Here is a 17,704-nt window from a genome sequence, read left to right on the forward strand (position 1 = left end):
TACTGTTAGGAATCATAATTGAAGTTACTTTTAATACTGAATTACCGTCATGTGATCCAAATATGCCACACTGACTGCTGGCACAGTGGATTAGAGCAGGTGTAGTTTACAGGTTGTGTTGTTTGGGTGCCACCTACTGACTCTGGGAAGCCGCTGCGTTTGACGCTAGGGCGCCGCGGCGCAGTGCGCATGCGCTTCGGTGCGTCCGCCGTGCATAAATTAAACTGTGGTTTAGTAATATAGATTATAAAATATCTGCACTTTACCAACAATGAAGACTTTGATGAGAATACAAAAAGCTGGTGAAACTGAATCTCCTGGAAAATTTACAATGACAGACCAGGCCATGGGGACACCCACATAACACCTGGCTGCGGCAGATAGAGGGTAATTTCTGGGGTGTGGAACTGGATCATGTATCTGTGTAGGGGGTTACCAACCAGGATCTCAAGCTGTGGTGGGTGTGGCAACGCGCTGTACCAGTGCATGCTCCCCGGCCTGATTTCTGATATGCCTTGCTATATCCATGTTTGCCAATAGATAAGATTTCGGTTTTCTTATTTAGTTTGAGAAAGTTACTACTCATTCATTCAGAAATACAAGTAAGACTGGATCAGAGGGCTATGAATGTCAGGATCATCAGGTGCTATCAATAAATACAGCTGTGTGTCATCTGCATAGCTGTGGTAACTAGCTTTGAGATAGTCTGATCTAAGGGAAGTATGTAGATCGAAAAAGGCAGTGGACCTGGAATAGATCCTTATGGTACACCAAATACAATATAATGGATCTCCAAAGTACAATCACCACAACTAACAGAACTTTCTACCTGTTAAGTAAAACTGAGAGACCACTCCAGGTACCACTCCTGTCCGCTAAGAACAGGCAATAGAGGTTATAGTTTGCATAGGCTCACCAAAATTGGACAATAGAAGATTGGAAAAATGTTGCCTGGTCTGATGAGTCTGGATTTCTGCTGTGACATTTGGATGGTAGGGTCAGAATTTGGCGTCAACAACATGAAAGCATGGATCTGTCCTGCCTTGTATCAAAAGTTGAGGGTGGTGGTGGTGTAATGGTGTGGCGGATATATTCTTGGCACACTTTGGGCCCCTTAGTATCAGTTGAGCATCGTTTAAATGCCACAGCCTACCTGAGTTGTTGTTGACCACGTCCATCCCTTTATGACTGCAGTGTACCCATCTTTTGATGGCTACTTCTGACAGAATAACACATCATGTCACAAAGCTCAAATCATCTCAAACTGGTTTCTTGATCATGATAATGAGCTGACTGTACTCAAATGGCCTCCACAGTCACCAGATCTCAATCTAATAGAGCATCTTTGGGATGTGGTGGAATGGGAGATTTGCATCATGGATGTGTAGCCAACAAATCTGCATCAACTGTGTGAGGATATCGTGTCAATGTGGACCAAAATCCCTGAGGAAAGTTTCTAGCACCTTGTTGAATCTATGCCATGAAGAATTATGGCATTTCTGAAAACAAAAGGGAGGTCCAAGCCGGTACTAGCAAAGTGTACCTAATAAAGTGACCGGTGAGTGTATGTGCCTCAGTAATTATGCGCTTCTACTATCGCAATTAAATCATATCAGTGATCTACCATGTGTATCAGTTACAAACTGAGCCACATGAATGTCTGGTCAATGTGGTTATTTTAAGTACTACATTAATAAGTTTTGTTTTTGTATTGAATACATCATTCAGGTTATTTTTTTAAACTTTTGTGAACTTTTTCCAAAGTAATTCAGCTTAGGATGCATGTAACAGTAACTAGTGAAAGCCTTTTTTTTACTTGATAGAGCAGCAAGGTTTTAAAAATTCTGCTTGGTTTAACTTACATAATAGGCATGATACCTACAATCCCATACTGAAATTCACCTGCTGTAGAATTACTTGTCTTGTTATCCTAAAGTGAGCACCTGTCCCTTGCAAACTATCTGCACAATGCATATTTCTATATTTATAATGTATATGTGTGTATGTAACTGCCTTTTATTTACAGATCATACCTTATTAACATAACTAAAAAATTAAAGGTTAGAGGAAGATGACTTGTAGCCATAAAAAATACGCATGCAAGCTACCATTTGATGATTGTGGCTACTTGTAATGAGTTTTTATTATTTTTATAATGCAGTTACGGTGGTGCTTGAAAGTTAGTGAACGCCTCAGAATTTTCCATATTCCTGCATAAATATGACTGAAAACATCATCAGATTTTCACTCAAGTCCAGAATGGTAGATATAGAGAACCCAGCTAAACAAATGAGACAAAAGTATAATACTTAATCATTAATATATTGAGAAAAATTACCAAGTATTACTTATCTGTGAGTGGCAAAATTATGTGAACCTTGCGGGTTATTTGAAGGTGAGATTAGAGTCGAACGTTGTCAATCGGTCTGATGACGATCACAGTGCTAGAAGGAGAATTGCAGTGATGGCCATCACTGGACGTCTGCCTGTAGCTACTGCTGCAAGTTTTGATAATGGGAAATTTGGTTTCTCTAGCTGTGTTTCCATTAACCTCCTTAGTGCACATTTTGAAGTTTCGAAACAAAAAAATGGTAATGGGAAAGACATGATTTACAGAAAAAAAAAATTTATACGCTTGCTTGAGGTGGTTTTTTCAGGTGATTCAACAAAGCAATAATTTGCAAAACTGCAATGGAAACACATTTTTTTGCATACAGGCCACATGACATGATGTACATTTTGAAATACCTGTGCAAATGTGATGTGGTGAATACAGCAGTATCCTGTGAATGTGGTGAATATAGCAGCATCATGTGCACTATACCAGGTGACCCAACACAAAAGTCCCCATTACTCTGTCATCCGTGACTGCCTGTAGAACAATAGATGTCCAACATTTCCTGTTAACATAATCCTGATACAAATCACCTGGTGTACGAATAGGTGAGCAGTTGATTGCACCATAAACCTGAGGTGTTTTGTGTGTCTCATAATTGCACTGTGAAAAATGTTGTTGTTCTTCCACATCAGGTAAAGTGATGTATTGCCTAATTAGTTTTGAGCATATTGCCTGGAACACCCCATATACACACTTGTCAACAGTGGTTTTACTTGCATCAAAAGTCTTGCCATCAACCCCATACTCCACACAGGTAGCCAGTTTATAAAGTGTGATAGCTATGTTCTTCTCAGTTAAACTGGCTCCCACGTGTATGCTATGGTATGGGCCACAAGAGGGCCTAATGCTTTGCATAATTCCATGAATCTTGAGCTGGTCATCCTAAAAATTTTGTACACAAAGCTTCTCAGTTAAATCACTGTGGACGATTTCAAGGAAAACCCTAATATGTTTCCTCTGCCAAGTATAGAGAGGTTGCCTTCCCTTTAATGTAATAACTCACTCTCATCATCTCTGATTAAAAACCAAACATGGCGATTGTTGACACAACTGAAATAACAGAACCATCATCTATCAAATTAGTTGTCATTTTTAATTTAAGGTGAGAAAACATTTATTTGCATAAAATCACTGAGTCTCAGTGGAAACGCAGACCATTCGCATTTCTGTTTTGTCGACTTTCAGAAGTATAGCTTCTATTTCATGCATAACTGCAGTGGAAACACAGCTTCTAAAACACTCGCCAATGTCTCTTTCATTGTCAAGACTTTGGATCCTGCCTTCAATAAAATAGTATCAAGTATTTTTCATAGAATTGGGTGACATTGTACTAATTGTTAGGAATCTTTTTTCTTTTTTTTTTTTTTTAAAAGCATCTTCCAAAAATGGAGTAATAGTACCTGTAAATCAATGTGAAAAAACAAAAAGCTCATCTGTATTTCCACACAGAGATTACAAATAACCGTTGCAGAAATGAACTCTCTCTCTGGTGTCAGTTAAGACTGAAATGGGAGTTTCTTTGTTAATTTTTAGCCATTCTCCATTATAGCACTACCAACTTTTTAAAGGCACTTTTTAACTTTTGCAGTTTGAAAGTGTTTCAGAATCCAGAAAATGTAACTGCCATATTCAGCTAACATTTTGCTTACCATACAACATTCCACTCATAATTTCTAGTACAGTAATCCCTCGCCACATCGCGCTTTGACTTTTGCGGCTTCACTCTATCGCGGAATTTATATGTAAGCATATCTAAATATATAACGCAGATTTTTTGCTGCTCTGCGGGTTTCTGCAGACAATGGGTCTTTTTACTTCTGGTACATGCTTCCTCAGTTGGTTTGCCCAGTTGATTTCATACAAGAGACGCTATTGGCGGATGGCTGAGAAGCTACCCAATCAGAGCACGCATTAAGTTCCTGTGTGCTGATTGGTTCAGCGACGGAGTTCCAAATTTGATTCCGCTGCGTTAACTAGGAAATCTTGTCTCGCTCATTCAGCATCAACGTGTGTCGCTGTGTAAAGAGTTAACTTTTGTGCTCTTTTGTATTTATCTTTGTGCATAGTCATGGCCTTCGTTATGGCTCCAAATCGATCTGCTCCTCCTTCAGGGGCCGTGCCCAAGCACCAACAGAAGATTCTAACGATTGCCGAAAAGGTAAAAGTTTTGGATATGTTGAAGGAAACAGCTACACCGTTGTAGGACGCTATTACGGCATCAATGAGTCCACGATTCTTTTTATTTAATAAGGAGGAAATGAATATAAGCTCTACGGCCGCAGTGTCCATTAACCAGGATGCAAAATGAGTTGTAAGTGGACGTAATAAGGCGGTAGTCCGGACGGAGTCTGCTTTAGGGATTTGGATTGAAGACTGCCAGAAGAAGAGCAATGGCGGTGCTACACAGTCGCCTGAAGAGGCTCCTTTAGAAGAGCTGTAACGCTCTCCTTTGTTGTACAGTAAAATTAAACTCATCACTATCGGACAAGTCGTCGTGTCATTGTTGGTGAGTAACCATAATTAATTTTCTACATACAGTGCTTAGTACATGTACGTACGTTTAGTGTCACTGTACACACATTTTACTGTACTGTATACAGTTTTTCTTGCATTGTACGTATTTATTGCTGGTTGCCTGTCTATCGTAATGGCAGAAACATATGTGATATCGGAGACGCTCGATATCTTTAAAATAATATTTAGGTTTTACTGTATATAAACAGTGTGTTTACATACATAATTTCAACAAACCTTACCTAATATCTAAGAGAATACAAAGGGTTTATGCTGTATAACTGTGCGGGAAATAAGAGTGTGGGAGAGTTTATAAGGGCTTAAAATATATAAAAATAACCATATGAACATATGGTTTTTACTTCGCGGATTTTCACCATTCGTAGGGGGTTCTGAAATGCAAACCCCGTGATCGAGGAGGGATTGCTGTACGTTTTTTTTTTTTGTTTGTTTTTTTTTTCCATGTGCAAATTTAGGCTTTAAACCACTTTATTACATAGTTTTTTATTTTGTTTGCCCCTGGTGCTTAGTTAAAATGCAAGAAGATATGTTGTGTGACAAAATGTAGTAGTGTGTAGCACTTTTTTATTAGGCCAGGTTTGAAGGAGTACAGTAGTGTTTACTGTATTAGAGCTGGTTATAATTATGCAATTTACTTTTCAATGCAATGCAGTTGAGCTTTGACCTTTTTGCTATATTGTAACAGCTGCAGTAGGTTACCTATAGTGGTCAACAACACTCAAATTTACCTAAATCAATTTAAATACATTGCGCTGCACTAGCATTCATAAACAAATATGTAACAAGAAAAAAAGTAATGCCTTTACTGCAGTATAACACAACCTTTGTTTTTTTTTTTTTTTTTTTTTAAACTGAGGGGTGCAGCTAAAAACCTAAGTGGAATGAATGATACAAAATCAATAGGACAGTTAAGTATTAGGCTTATACATAAAATAGACTATACATGTTTACCTATTTAATAATTTAAGATCAGATTATAAAAAATACTAATGAAGAAGAGTGCTAAACAATGACAAAGTTAAAATCCTCCTACAGTTACTAAGAACAAAACCAACCACCCAATCATCCATCCATCCATCCATTGTCTCCCGCTTATCCGAGGTCGGGTCGCGGGGGCAGAAGCTTGAGCAGAGATGCCCAGACTTCCCTCTCCCCGGCCACTTCTTCTAGCTCTTCCGGGAGAATCCCAAGGCGTTCCCAGGCCAGTCGAGAGACATAGTCCCTCCAGCGTGTCCTGGGTCTTCCCCGGGGCCTCCTCCCGGTTGGACGTGCCCGGAACACCTCACCAGGGAGGCGTCCAGGAGGCATCCTGATCAGATGCCCGAGCCACCTCATCTGACTCCTCTCGATGCGGAGGAGCAGCGGCTCTACTCTGAGCCCCTCCCGGATGACTGAGCTTTTCACCCTATCTTTAAGGGAAAGCCCAGACACCCTGCGGAGGAAGCTCATTTCAGCCGCTTGTATTCGCGATCTCGTTCTTTCGGTCACTACCCATAGCTCATGACCATAGGTGAGGGTAGGAACATAGATCGACTGGTAAATTGAGAGCTTCACCTTGTGGCTCAGCTCCTTTTTCACCACGACAGACCGATGCAGCGCCCGCATTACTGCGGATGCCGCACCGATCCGCCTGTCGATCTCACGCTCCATTCTTCCCTCACTCGTGAACAAGACCCCGAGATACTTGAACTCCTCCACTTGGGGTAGGATCTCGCTACCAACCCTGAGAGGGCACTCCACCCTTTTCCGGCTGAGGATCATGGTCTCAGATTTGGAGGTGCTGATTCTCATCCCAGCCGCTTCACACTCGGCTGCGAACCGATCCAGAGAGAGCTAAAGATCACGGCCTGATGAAGCAAACAGGACAACATCATCTGCAAAAAGCAGTGACCCAATCCTGAGCCCACCAAACCGGACCCCCTCAACCCCCTGGCTGCGCCTAGAAATTCTGTCTATAAAAGTTATGAACAGAATCGGTGACAAAGGGCAGCCCTGGCAGAGTCCAACTCTCACTGGAAACGGGTTCGACTTACTGCCGGCAATGCGGACCAAGCTCTGGCACCGATCGTACAGGGACTGAACAGCCCTTATCAGGGGGGCCGGTACCCCATACTCTCGGAGTACCCCCCACAGGATGCCCCTCCTTTAACCGTCACCTTATCGTGGTGGAGGGGTTTGCGTGTCCCAATGATCCTAGGAGCTCTGTTGTCCGGGGCTTTATGCCCCTGGTAGGGCCACCCAAGGCAAACTGGTCCTAGGTGAGGGATGAGACAAAGAGCGGTTAAACAAACCTCCTATGAAGAAAAACAATTTTGGACGGCGTTTTCCCTTGCCCGGACGCGGGTCACCGGGGCCCCACTCCGGAGCCAGGCCTGAAGGTGGGGCTCGATGGCGAGCGCCTGGTGGCCAGGCCTGCACCCATGGGGCTCGGCCGGGCACAGCCCGAAGAGGCAACGTGGGTCCCCCTTCCCATGGGCTCACCACCTATGGGAGGGGCCAAGGAGGTCGGGTGCAGTGTGAGTTGGGTGGTGGCCGAAGGCGGGGACCTTGGCGGTCCGATCCTCGGCTACAGAAGCTGGCTCTTGGGACGTGGAATGTCACCTCTCTGAAGGGGAAGGAGCCTGAGCTAGTGCGCGAAGTTGAGAGGTTCTGGCTAGATATAGTCGGACTCACCTCGACGCACAGCTTGGACTCTGGAACCAATCTCCTTGAGAGGGGCTGGACTCTGTACCACTCTGGAGTTGCCCCCGGTGAGAGGCGCCGAGCGGGTGTGGGCATACTTATTGCCCCCCAACTTGGAGCCTGTACATTGGGGTTTACCCCGGTGGACGAGAGGGTAGCCTCCCTTCGCCTTCGGGTGGGGGGACGGGTCCTAACTGTTGTTTGTGCGTATGCACCGAACAGCAGTTCGGAGTACCCACCCTTTTTGGAGTCCCTGGAGGAGGTGCTAGAGGGCATACCTTCTGGGGACTCCCTCGTTCTGCTGGGTGACTTCAATGCTCACGTGGGCAATGACAGTGAGACCTGGAAGGGCGTGATTGGGAGGAATGGCCCCCCCTGATCTGAACCCAAGCGGTGTTTTGTTATTGGACTTCTGTGCTCGTCACGGATTGTCCATAAGAAACGCCATGTTCAAGCATAGGGGTGTTCATATGTGCACTTGGCACCAGGACACCCTAGGCCTCAGTTCGATGATCGACTTTGTGGTCGTGTCGTCGGACTTGTGGCCACATGTCTTGGACACTCGGGTGAAGAGAGGGGCGGAGCTGTCAACTGATCACCACCTGGTGGTGAGTTGGCTTCGATGGTGGGGGAGGATGCCGGTCAGGCGTGGTAGGCCCAAACGTGTTGTGAGGGTCTGCTGGGAACGTCTGGCAGAGCCCCCTGTCAGAAGTAGCTTCAACTCCCACCTCCGGCAGAACTTCGACCACATCCCGAGGGAGGTGGGGGACATTGAGTCCGAATGGGCCATGTTCCGTGCCTCTATTGTTGAGGCAGCTGACCGGAGCTGTGGCCGTAAGGTGGTCGGTGCCTGTCGTGGCGGCAATCCCCGAACCCGTTGGTGGACACCGGCGGTGAAGGATGCCGTCAAGCTGAAGAAGGAGTCCTACAGGACCCTTTTGTCCTGTGGGACCCCGGAGGCAGCTGATAGGTACCGGCAGGCCAAGCGGAATGCGGCTTTGGTGGTTGCTGAGGCAAAAACTCGGGCGTGGGAGGAGTTTGGGGAGGCCGTGGAGAACGACTTTCGGACGGCTTCGAGGAGATTCTGGTCCACCATCCGGCGTCTCAGGAAGGGGAAGCAGTGCAGTGTCAACACTGTATATGGTGGGGATGGTGCGCTGCTGACCTCGACTCGGGACGTTGTGGGTCGGTGGGGGGAGTACTTCGAAGACCTCCTCAATCCCATTAACATGCCTTCCAATGAGGAAGCAGAGCCTGGGGACTCAGAGGTGGGCTCCCCCATCTCTGGGACTGAGGTCACCGAGGTGGTCAAAAAACTCCTTGGTGGCAGGGCCCCGGGGGTGGATGAGATACACCCGGAGTTCCTCAAGGCTCTGGATGTTGTAGGACTGTCTTGGCTGACACGCCTCTGCAACATCGCATGGACATCAGGGACAGTGCCTCTGGATTGGCAGACCGGGGTGGTGGTCCCCCTCTTTAAGAAGGGGGATCGAAGGGTGTGTTCCAACTACAGAGGGATCACACTCCTCAGCCTCCATGGAAAAGTCTATTCAGGGGTCCTGGAGAGGAGGGTCCGTCGGATAGTCGAGCCTCGGATTCAGGAGGAACAGTGTGGTTTTCGTCCTGGTCGCGGAACAGTGGACCAGCTCTACACCCTTAGCAGGATCCTGGAGGATGCATGGGAGTTTGCCCAACCAGTCTACATGTGTTTTGTGGACTTGGAAAAGGCATTCGACCGTGTCCCTCGGGGAATCCTGTGGGGGGTACTCCGAGAGTATGGGGTACCGGCCCCCCGATAAGGGCTGTTCAGTCCCTGTACGATCGGTGCCAGAGCTTGGTCCGCATTGCCGGCAGTAAGTCGAACCCCACCCAATCATGTTTGTTTAATTAATATTAAAAAAAAAAAAAATAACTTCAGTTCGCTTGAAAAGCTTTCTAAATAACACTTAATTTTTCATAAATAACATGCTTATATTAGTGACCTTTCTGATGCTGACTGAGGAAGGTCAAGTATAATCAAGGGAGAGGTCAGTGACAGCAAGGCAGAGTTGTAATTTCTGATTGAAGTCTTAGAGATGTACCCAAAAATATGACTTAATTCAGCACAATTCAGAGAGAGTATGATAAGTAAAAAGTCACTTGTGCCAGTATTCGTATATACAAGGAATTGCAGTAGTGATGATCAAAATGGCATTAAGTTTCATAAAATTGAGTTGAATGCATTTGCATGCGCTTTCACAATGCATAATTCAATAAAAAAGTGTTTTTAAAGTCTGTGTGGTAGTAAAAAGGAATGTTTTCTATGTAAATCTTTGTTTACTGTTCAATTTTTTTTGTACAGCTATGTAATGCCAATAATCCATAACACACCAATACAATCAAATTTGTCTCATGATTCTTGTTTACAACTCTGAAGAGAAAAACTGTTTTTTTTTTTTTTTTTTTTTTAGCAGACAGCAGTACACACAATGTGCACTACAGCAGAAGGCAGCTACAGGGGACCTGACACCACAGCAGCAGCAGCAGCTTACTTTATTCCTGCAGGCCCTCAAATCAAGGTAAAGAACAGCAAATTTAAAAAGGGAGTGGGGATAACTAAACTGCTGGTCTCAAGTGGGAATTAAGTTTGTAATCAAGCTACTTGCAAAAGTGGATATTAGAAAGCAATGAGAATATATTTAATAAACAGCAAACATATGTACTGGCAAACTGGCTTGATGGACTTAAGTTGTCTTAATATCTCACCCAAGTAGTTTTTAAGTTGTCAACATTTCTGGTACTTGGTTTAACTTGTAACTGGTTTTGGTTTTTAGGGTCATGAACCCTGTCACAGGTATTAAATACTTTAACTGTGCAAGGTTGTATTTGAAAGGTGTTCTTTGCTTTGGAGAAGTAGTGGTTGGTTGGTATTTAACACAGCTCTCTTTTTAAGGTTCTCTGTACATTAAATTCACTTAGTAACCTGAACGTTACAAGAGATGGTAAATTGAATTAAACAAATGAGCTAAGCCACGCCTTCCTGTAATCCTCTTCACACACATTTCTTTGTATCCTCGCTTTTCTACTGTTTACAGTTTATAATTAGAGGCATAGCTTTTTTTGTTTTCATTTGTTTTTGCGCTATCATGATTGAACACTTTATACCCAACAAATTGTAATGTTTTGCTGTAAGCTGAAGTAATTATTTACATTTTCATAATAGAAGAACAGTTATATTTACAGAGAAAGAGAAAAGGGGAAATAAGTAACTCACTGATTCTATTAAAAATATTTTCAGAATAATATTCATGTTTTAGCTGGACAGACTTCTGGTGACCAAAAATATGATTGTGCAAATCAGTAAACCTCCATCCTTTTAGGTTAAATTTAATTTTTTCCTTTTCACTCTTTGATTTTCAGGTGTGGGGAGCAGGGTATGATTCCTTCGATAAACAGATCAATGTCAGTGCCAGACACAGGCTCCCTATGGGACATGCATACCTCAGCTTCACAGCAGCCTGGTAGTATTTAATGTCTCCTATTTAAAACCTACCCAAAATGCAACCAGTTTTGGAGCTTAATGCTTCTTCGAAGTAACAGTAATTGTTAAAGGCTCAGTAACAACTTTACTTGAGGACATATTAGAATGTTTGAAAAATAATTGGAAAAAATACATTTCATGGATTGTTTCTAATTTAGTATAATTTTACTTTTGATGAAATTTGTTCAATGGTTTTATGATTAGGGCGGCGCAGTGGTAGCGCTGCTGCCTCACAGTAAGGAGACCCGGGTTCGCTTCCTGGGTCCTCCCTGCGTGGAGTTTGCATGTTCTCCCCGTGTCTGCGTGGGTTTCCTCCCACAGTCCAAAGACATGCAGGTTAGGTCGATTGGCGATTCTAAAGTGGCCCTAGTGTGTGCTTGGTGTGTGGGTGTTTGTGTGTGTGTGTGTCCTGCGGTGGGTTGGCGCCCTGCCCGGGATTGGTTCCCTGCCTTGCGCCCTGTGTTGGCTGGGTTTGGCTTCAGCAGACCCCCGTGACCCTGTGTTCGGATTCAGCGGGTTGGAAAATGGATGGATGGATGGGTTTTATGATTATTGTTTATAAAGCATCACAATTTTACAGTTTTATGCTTTTTTTACTTTCTACAGAATCCTTTACAGCAGGGGTTCTGGAGTTCAGTCTGGATGGGCCAAAGATTCTGAGCCCCTAAGTCTTGTTTTCTTAACCAGCAGTTCCTTAACATTAGTCATGTTATTCACAGAAATGTGGTTTCTAAAATGTAATGTAAATACTTATTCTGGTTAGAGAAAACCAGGTTGTTGACCTCTATTGAACTAGTTAACAGAGATAGATTTCTCCACAAATAAACAGATTATGTGGCCATGTAAACCTTTAACTGGCTTACTGCTAAGGATTTTGTAGTCCACATGTTCATTGCACTTTGTCAGCCTGCACATGTATTTGCTTTGCACATGCTTTCAGCAGGCACAGCTACTCCACAAAGCAAATTTCCACAGGCAAATGTTTTGGGTGATTGTTTCATTTCTCCTCCTGGCTGAAATCTCTGAATATTTCAGAAATTGCTAAATGTACAATGCTAAATTCTGTAACACAATCTGAAATAATAGGTACTGTTCTCAATAAGGATTGGCATCTAATTAAGAAATTGTTTGTGAACAAATTCCTGTGACCACTGTGTCCCTACAGGATCAAATTTAAGAATCCTTTCTTTAGGAATGAAGGACATCTACAACCACATGATTTACCAAATATGCTTTACAGTAATCCCTCGCTATATCGCGCTTCGCCCTTCGCGGCTTCACTCCATCGCGGATTTTATATGTAAGCATATTTAAATATATATCGCGGATTTTTCGCTGCTTCGCGGGTTTTTGAGGACAATGGGTCTTTTAATTTCTGGTACATGCTTCCTCAGTTGGTTTGCCCAGTTGATTTCATACAAGGGAGGCTATTGGCAGATGGCTGAGAAGCTACCCAGCTTACTTTTCTTTCTCTCTCTCTTGCGCTGACTATCTGTGATCCTGACGTAGGGGGTGTGAGCAGGGGGGCTGTTCGCACACCTAGACGATACGGACGCTCCTCTAAAAATGCTGAAAGATTATCTTCACTTTGCTACCTTCTGTGTGCAGCTTTTAAGTATGCTGCACGGTGCTTCGCATACTTAAAAGCTCAAAGGGCACGTATTGATTTTTTTATCTGTCTGTCTCTCTCTCTCTCTCTGCTCCTGACGGAGGGGGTGTGAGCTGCCGCCTTCAACAGCTTTGTGCCGCGGTGCTTCGCATACTTAAAAGCAAACAGCCCTATTGATTTATTTGCTCCTTTGAAGAGGAAGATATGTTTGCATTCTTTTAATTGTGAGACTGAACTGTCATCTCTGTCTTGTCATGGAGCAGTTTAAACTTTTGAAAAAGAGACAAATGTTTGTTTGCAATGTTTGAATAACGTTCCTGTCTCTCTACAACCTCCTGTGTTTCTGCGCAAATCTGTGACCCAAGCATGACAATATAAAAATAACCATATAAACATATGGTTTCTACTTCGCGGATTTTCTTATTTCGCGGGTGGCTCTGGAACGCAACCCCCGCGATGGAGGAGGGATTACTGTATTCCAGTGGGATTGAGAATTGCTGATTATTTGGCAATTTGATAAAAATATGGTTTCAAACTAAACATATAGAAAAATTTTATATTCAAATTTTATGGTTCTAATATGAGTTTAACACTAGAATTACCAGAGCCTTCGAAAAAACTCATAGATCCGTCCCACCTTAAATCACTTCGCACCTCTCCATCAGCGTCTTTTGTCCTGTAAATGTGTCGATAAGCAGCAAGCAGCCTACTATCACATCCCCCCACTGCCACACAGTTTTCTCAGCTCAAGTCTGTTTACCTGCGCGTCAGTTGCTTAGTTGTATAGAGTGAGAAGTCAAGCAAAATGACACCTTTTACAAATACTATATTGTTTTTTTGGAACACATGCATTTCATGTTTATGTAAACACATCGTTAAAAACAAACATTTTTCATGTTTTAGTAATAATTGACAAAATGTAGACATGAAGTGTATAATGTGTGAAGCCTGAAGTCCAAATATCAAATAAACACTTTCACAAAAGGTACAAATATAACAGAACAAGTGCGCTTCTATTCAAGACTATAACTGCAGAAAAAGAACCCGCGTTAGGGTGCGACATTGACACGTGTTTGCTACGACCGCTTCGGTGGTGCAACGGTATCAGCTGTTGACTGGTAATCGAAACTTCATGGGTTCGACCCCGGATGAGTCTGTTTTGAGAAGTGAGCTGCTCTTATTCTTACTATCTTAGAATAAAAACATACATTTGATTTCAGTCTGTAACAGCCGGTGTAAATTTATGATACTTGTAAAGGTTAGCTTTGTTTTTTTTTTTTCTTTTTTCAGTTTTATTCTCTTAGTCACGTTCACGATCAACCAACCCCCCCCTCCCCAAATGACACTGCTGTTTTCACATAAAGACACGCTAGAACAGAGGTGAACTCAGATCATAATGATGGTTCTACATCGGAGCAAGAATGCACGTCTCACTATTGCCATCTCTGTGCTTTGTATATGTACACGGGAAGCTCTGCAGTCTACTTGTGACTTTACACTGTAGGAAGTAAGTAAATAAATAAATAAATAAAGATAAATAAGTAAATAACATTCGATCTGGCTCTTATATACTAAGTACAGCGACGGCAGCTTCCACCTTCAGCTATAGACTCTCCACTCTAGTGTTTAGATCTGGACAGTGCATGTGCCCAAAACCTTAATATTTATATGTTACTTACATAAAAGCCAGATCGAATGTTATTTACCTTAACTTATTTACTTACTTCCTACAGCGTAAAGTCACAAGTAGACTGCAGATCTTCCCGTGTACATATACAAAGTACAGCGACGGCAAAAGTGCGACGTGTATTCTTGTTCTGATATAGAACCGTCATCATGATCTGAGTTCACCTCTGTTATAGCGCGTCTTTATGTGAAATCAGCAGTGTCAGATGGGGGGGTTGGGGGGGGATCGTGTACATGACTTCAGGGAATAAAACTGAATAAAAAAAAAAATACCTAACCTTTACAAGTATCATAAATTTACACTGGCAGTTACAAACAGAAATCAAATGTATGTTTTTATTCTAAGATCGTAAGAATAAGAGCAGCTCACTTCTCAAAACGGACTCACCTGGGGTCAAACCCGTGAAGTTTTGATTACCAGTCAACAGCTGATACCGTTGCACCACTGAAGCGGTCTTGGCAAATGCGTGTCAATGTCGCACCCTAACGCAGGTTCTTTTTCTGCAGTTATAGTCTATAGAATAGAAGTGCACTTGTTCTGTTATATTTGTACCTTTTGTGAAAGTGTTTTATTTGATATTTGGACTTCAGGCTTCACACATTATACACTTGATGTCTACATTTTGTCAATTATTACTAAAACATGAAAAACGTTTCTGTTTTAATATGTTTACATAAACATGAAATGCATGTGTTCCAAACAACGATATAGTATTTATAAATGGTGTCATTTTGCTTGACTGCTCACTCTATACAACTCTAAGCAACTGACATGCAGGTAAACAGACTTGAGCTGAGAAAACTGTGTGGCGGTGGAGGGCTGTGATAGTAGGCTGCTTGCTGCTTAACAACACATTTACAGGACAAAAGACGCTGATGGAGAGGTGCGAAGCGATTTAAGGCGGAACAGATCTATGAGTTTTTTCGTAGGCTTTGGTAATTCTAGTGTTAAATTCTTTTAACTTGTATTGTGAGGTTGAAAGCCTCAGAGAGAACTCCCATTTAATGTGCAGTTTTTCACATTATTTAACTCTCACTGGAGTGCTGAGCATTGTTAGTTTCCGAATACTCCATGTATGGTACTCATCCAAGAGAATAAATTATTTTAATGCAAATATGTCTTCACTTTACTACAGCATTCAAACTTTCTAAACCCCAAATCATCACTTTCACTCACAGAAATTTCACAAATTAGGCACCACTGTGGCGAAGTAGGGGAGTTAGATAAATGTGCAGCTGACCATTCCTGTAATTTGTCATTATAAATGTGTTTAACATTAAGAGCAAAGTTGATTTTTTGCTCAGAATGGTAACTTCAAAGAGCTTAATGGAGCTACTCTAATTTCCCTCAGCTAGTTAATAGATAGGGTTGTTTATAAATGAAAACACACAGCTTTTAAGCAGTTCTTTTAATGACCCAACAGCATGTGAACTGCTGGTTGACATCTACCTTGTTGTGTAGATTTCACTGAGTACAGTGTATTATGTCTGTGTGAAAGAGTTTACTGTTAAAGACCTTTGTTTTGGACACCACAGAGGTACATTACAGTTCTTTTTACAGATTTATTTCCCCTTTAGATAGTTGTTTAGATTTTTTTTCCTAATGCAAAGGATGTAATACTGCAAAGTAAGTTAGATGTGGTGAAGGTGAGGTAAAACACATAGAATGGAATAGCAAATCCCTGTTTCAAATACCTTTGGTATATATTAGAGCAGATGCGGATTAGCATTACTGTGTTGCACTTATTGATGCCATACTGAATGAATGCCTAGGCAAAATCAGATTATAATCAGGATAAATTTGCTGTTAGGTAGATTATATCTTATAAAGTGTCTATTCAAAATAAAATAGTAATGTTTTTTCGTTTGAAACTCATGATGCTTATTTACCTTGTATAAAATATGATGCTAATGGTTGGTGCATGGGAGTGTAATCTGCTCTTAAACTATTCTTTAATAAATCTCATGGTTGAATAAAATACTGTACAATACAAACATTTTAAAAAGCCTGTTTTTTTTCTCCTTTTTCACTTCTTAGGCAGTGAAGCCATTTTGTGGGATTTAACAATTAATTCTTCTACTCAGGGTCCAATTCTAGAACAGCTTCAACTAGAGAGACAAAAAGTATGTTTGTTAAAGTGAGTATATTCAAATTAATACAATCTCTTCCTGTAGTCTGCTTCTCAAATCTGCATTCTTTTGTGCTGGCAGCTTCAGCAAGAGCGACGAGATGCAGAACTCAGGGCTAAACGAGAGGAAGAAGAGAGAAAAAGGAGAGAGGAGAAACGCAGGCAAGAAGAGCAAAAGCGAAGGGAGGAAGAAGAGCTGTTTAGAAGAAAACAAGTGAGTAAATGATTAGGATGTACATATTTATTTCCTATATTCCTCATACTCGGAGTATACTACTGGCACTTTGTTTTTCACTTGTTATTTTGAAATTATGACTTAAGCCTGCAAAAATGCTTTTAGGCAGAAGTTCCTGAAAATATTGTGGTCAGGATAAATCGTACACATTTATTGTATTAGGCCTGGGAAAGTTAACATGTTAATTTTTGTGATTAATGCGGCCTGTTTAACGCATTTAAAATATATTGTTGCATTCATGGCCGGCAATGAGGCAAACACCACAGGCAGTGCTTTGGTCAGTGTTGCATTTTCATGTTGTTGTTTTTGTTTTTTTTTAACATTACAAAACAATAATACTGTAATGATCAGGCTGGACAGCTATTGAGCACTCTGCTTTTGGAAGTTGCAGTACATTATGCAAAAGAAACATCTGAGTGAGAGGAAGGAGTGGAAGAGTGAGAGAGAGGTATTAGTGTGGAAGGTGCTGGAATAGAAGCGCTTTTGCTCAGCATTGGTAACAGCTCAGGAGTCGCACGCGGTGGCACAGGTGTGGATGAGAAGAAGCAGAGCAGTGTACACAAACAGCATGGAGTGAAAAAGTGAGTAGAAGTTGGCAAGAGTGAAAGAGAGGCATGCTTCTGGGTCGTAACACTGAAGCGGAAGACAGACTGAGTGTGATTAAAGTTAAGGTGTCTCCCATAGTTAGATCAGTGAGTTCTAAGGCAATTAATAAAGGCTCAACAAAAATTCAAACTCCTGAAATGTACAGTCAAAATAAAAGTATGTGACCCCTTTGGAATTATCTGGTTTACTGCATGAATTGGGCATAAAAAGTGATCTGATCTTCATCTAAGTCACAGGTACTGATGTACACAGTGAGCTTAAGCCAATGACACACAAAAAATTCTACTCTTTCATGTCTTTATTT

The 17,704-nt window shown here is 42.1% G+C and overlaps 1 protein-coding gene across 5 annotated transcripts in view; it reads left to right on the forward strand.

Moving 5' to 3' along the window:
* gigyf1a (GRB10 interacting GYF protein 1a) overlaps positions 1-17,704 on the forward strand; it is a 150,901-nt gene that overhangs the window by 87,885 nt on the left and 45,312 nt on the right. For 4 of the 5 annotated variants that reach the window (XM_051925119.1, XM_051925122.1, XM_051925121.1 and 1 more), the window contains exons 17-20: positions 10,066-10,173; positions 11,015-11,115; positions 16,469-16,554; positions 16,642-16,773. In XM_051925119.1, coding sequence (XP_051781079.1) covers positions 10,066-10,173; positions 11,015-11,115; positions 16,469-16,554; positions 16,642-16,773 — 427 coding nt within the window. The remainder of the gene's footprint in view (positions 1-10,065; positions 10,174-11,014; positions 11,116-16,468; positions 16,555-16,641; positions 16,774-17,704) is intronic. The other variant, XM_051925120.1, reaches the window with a different exon arrangement.

Source organism: Erpetoichthys calabaricus, chromosome 3 (genome assembly GCF_900747795.2).
Source record: "Erpetoichthys calabaricus chromosome 3, fErpCal1.3, whole genome shotgun sequence".
Classification (NCBI taxonomy): Eukaryota; Metazoa; Chordata; class Cladistia; order Polypteriformes; family Polypteridae; genus Erpetoichthys; species Erpetoichthys calabaricus.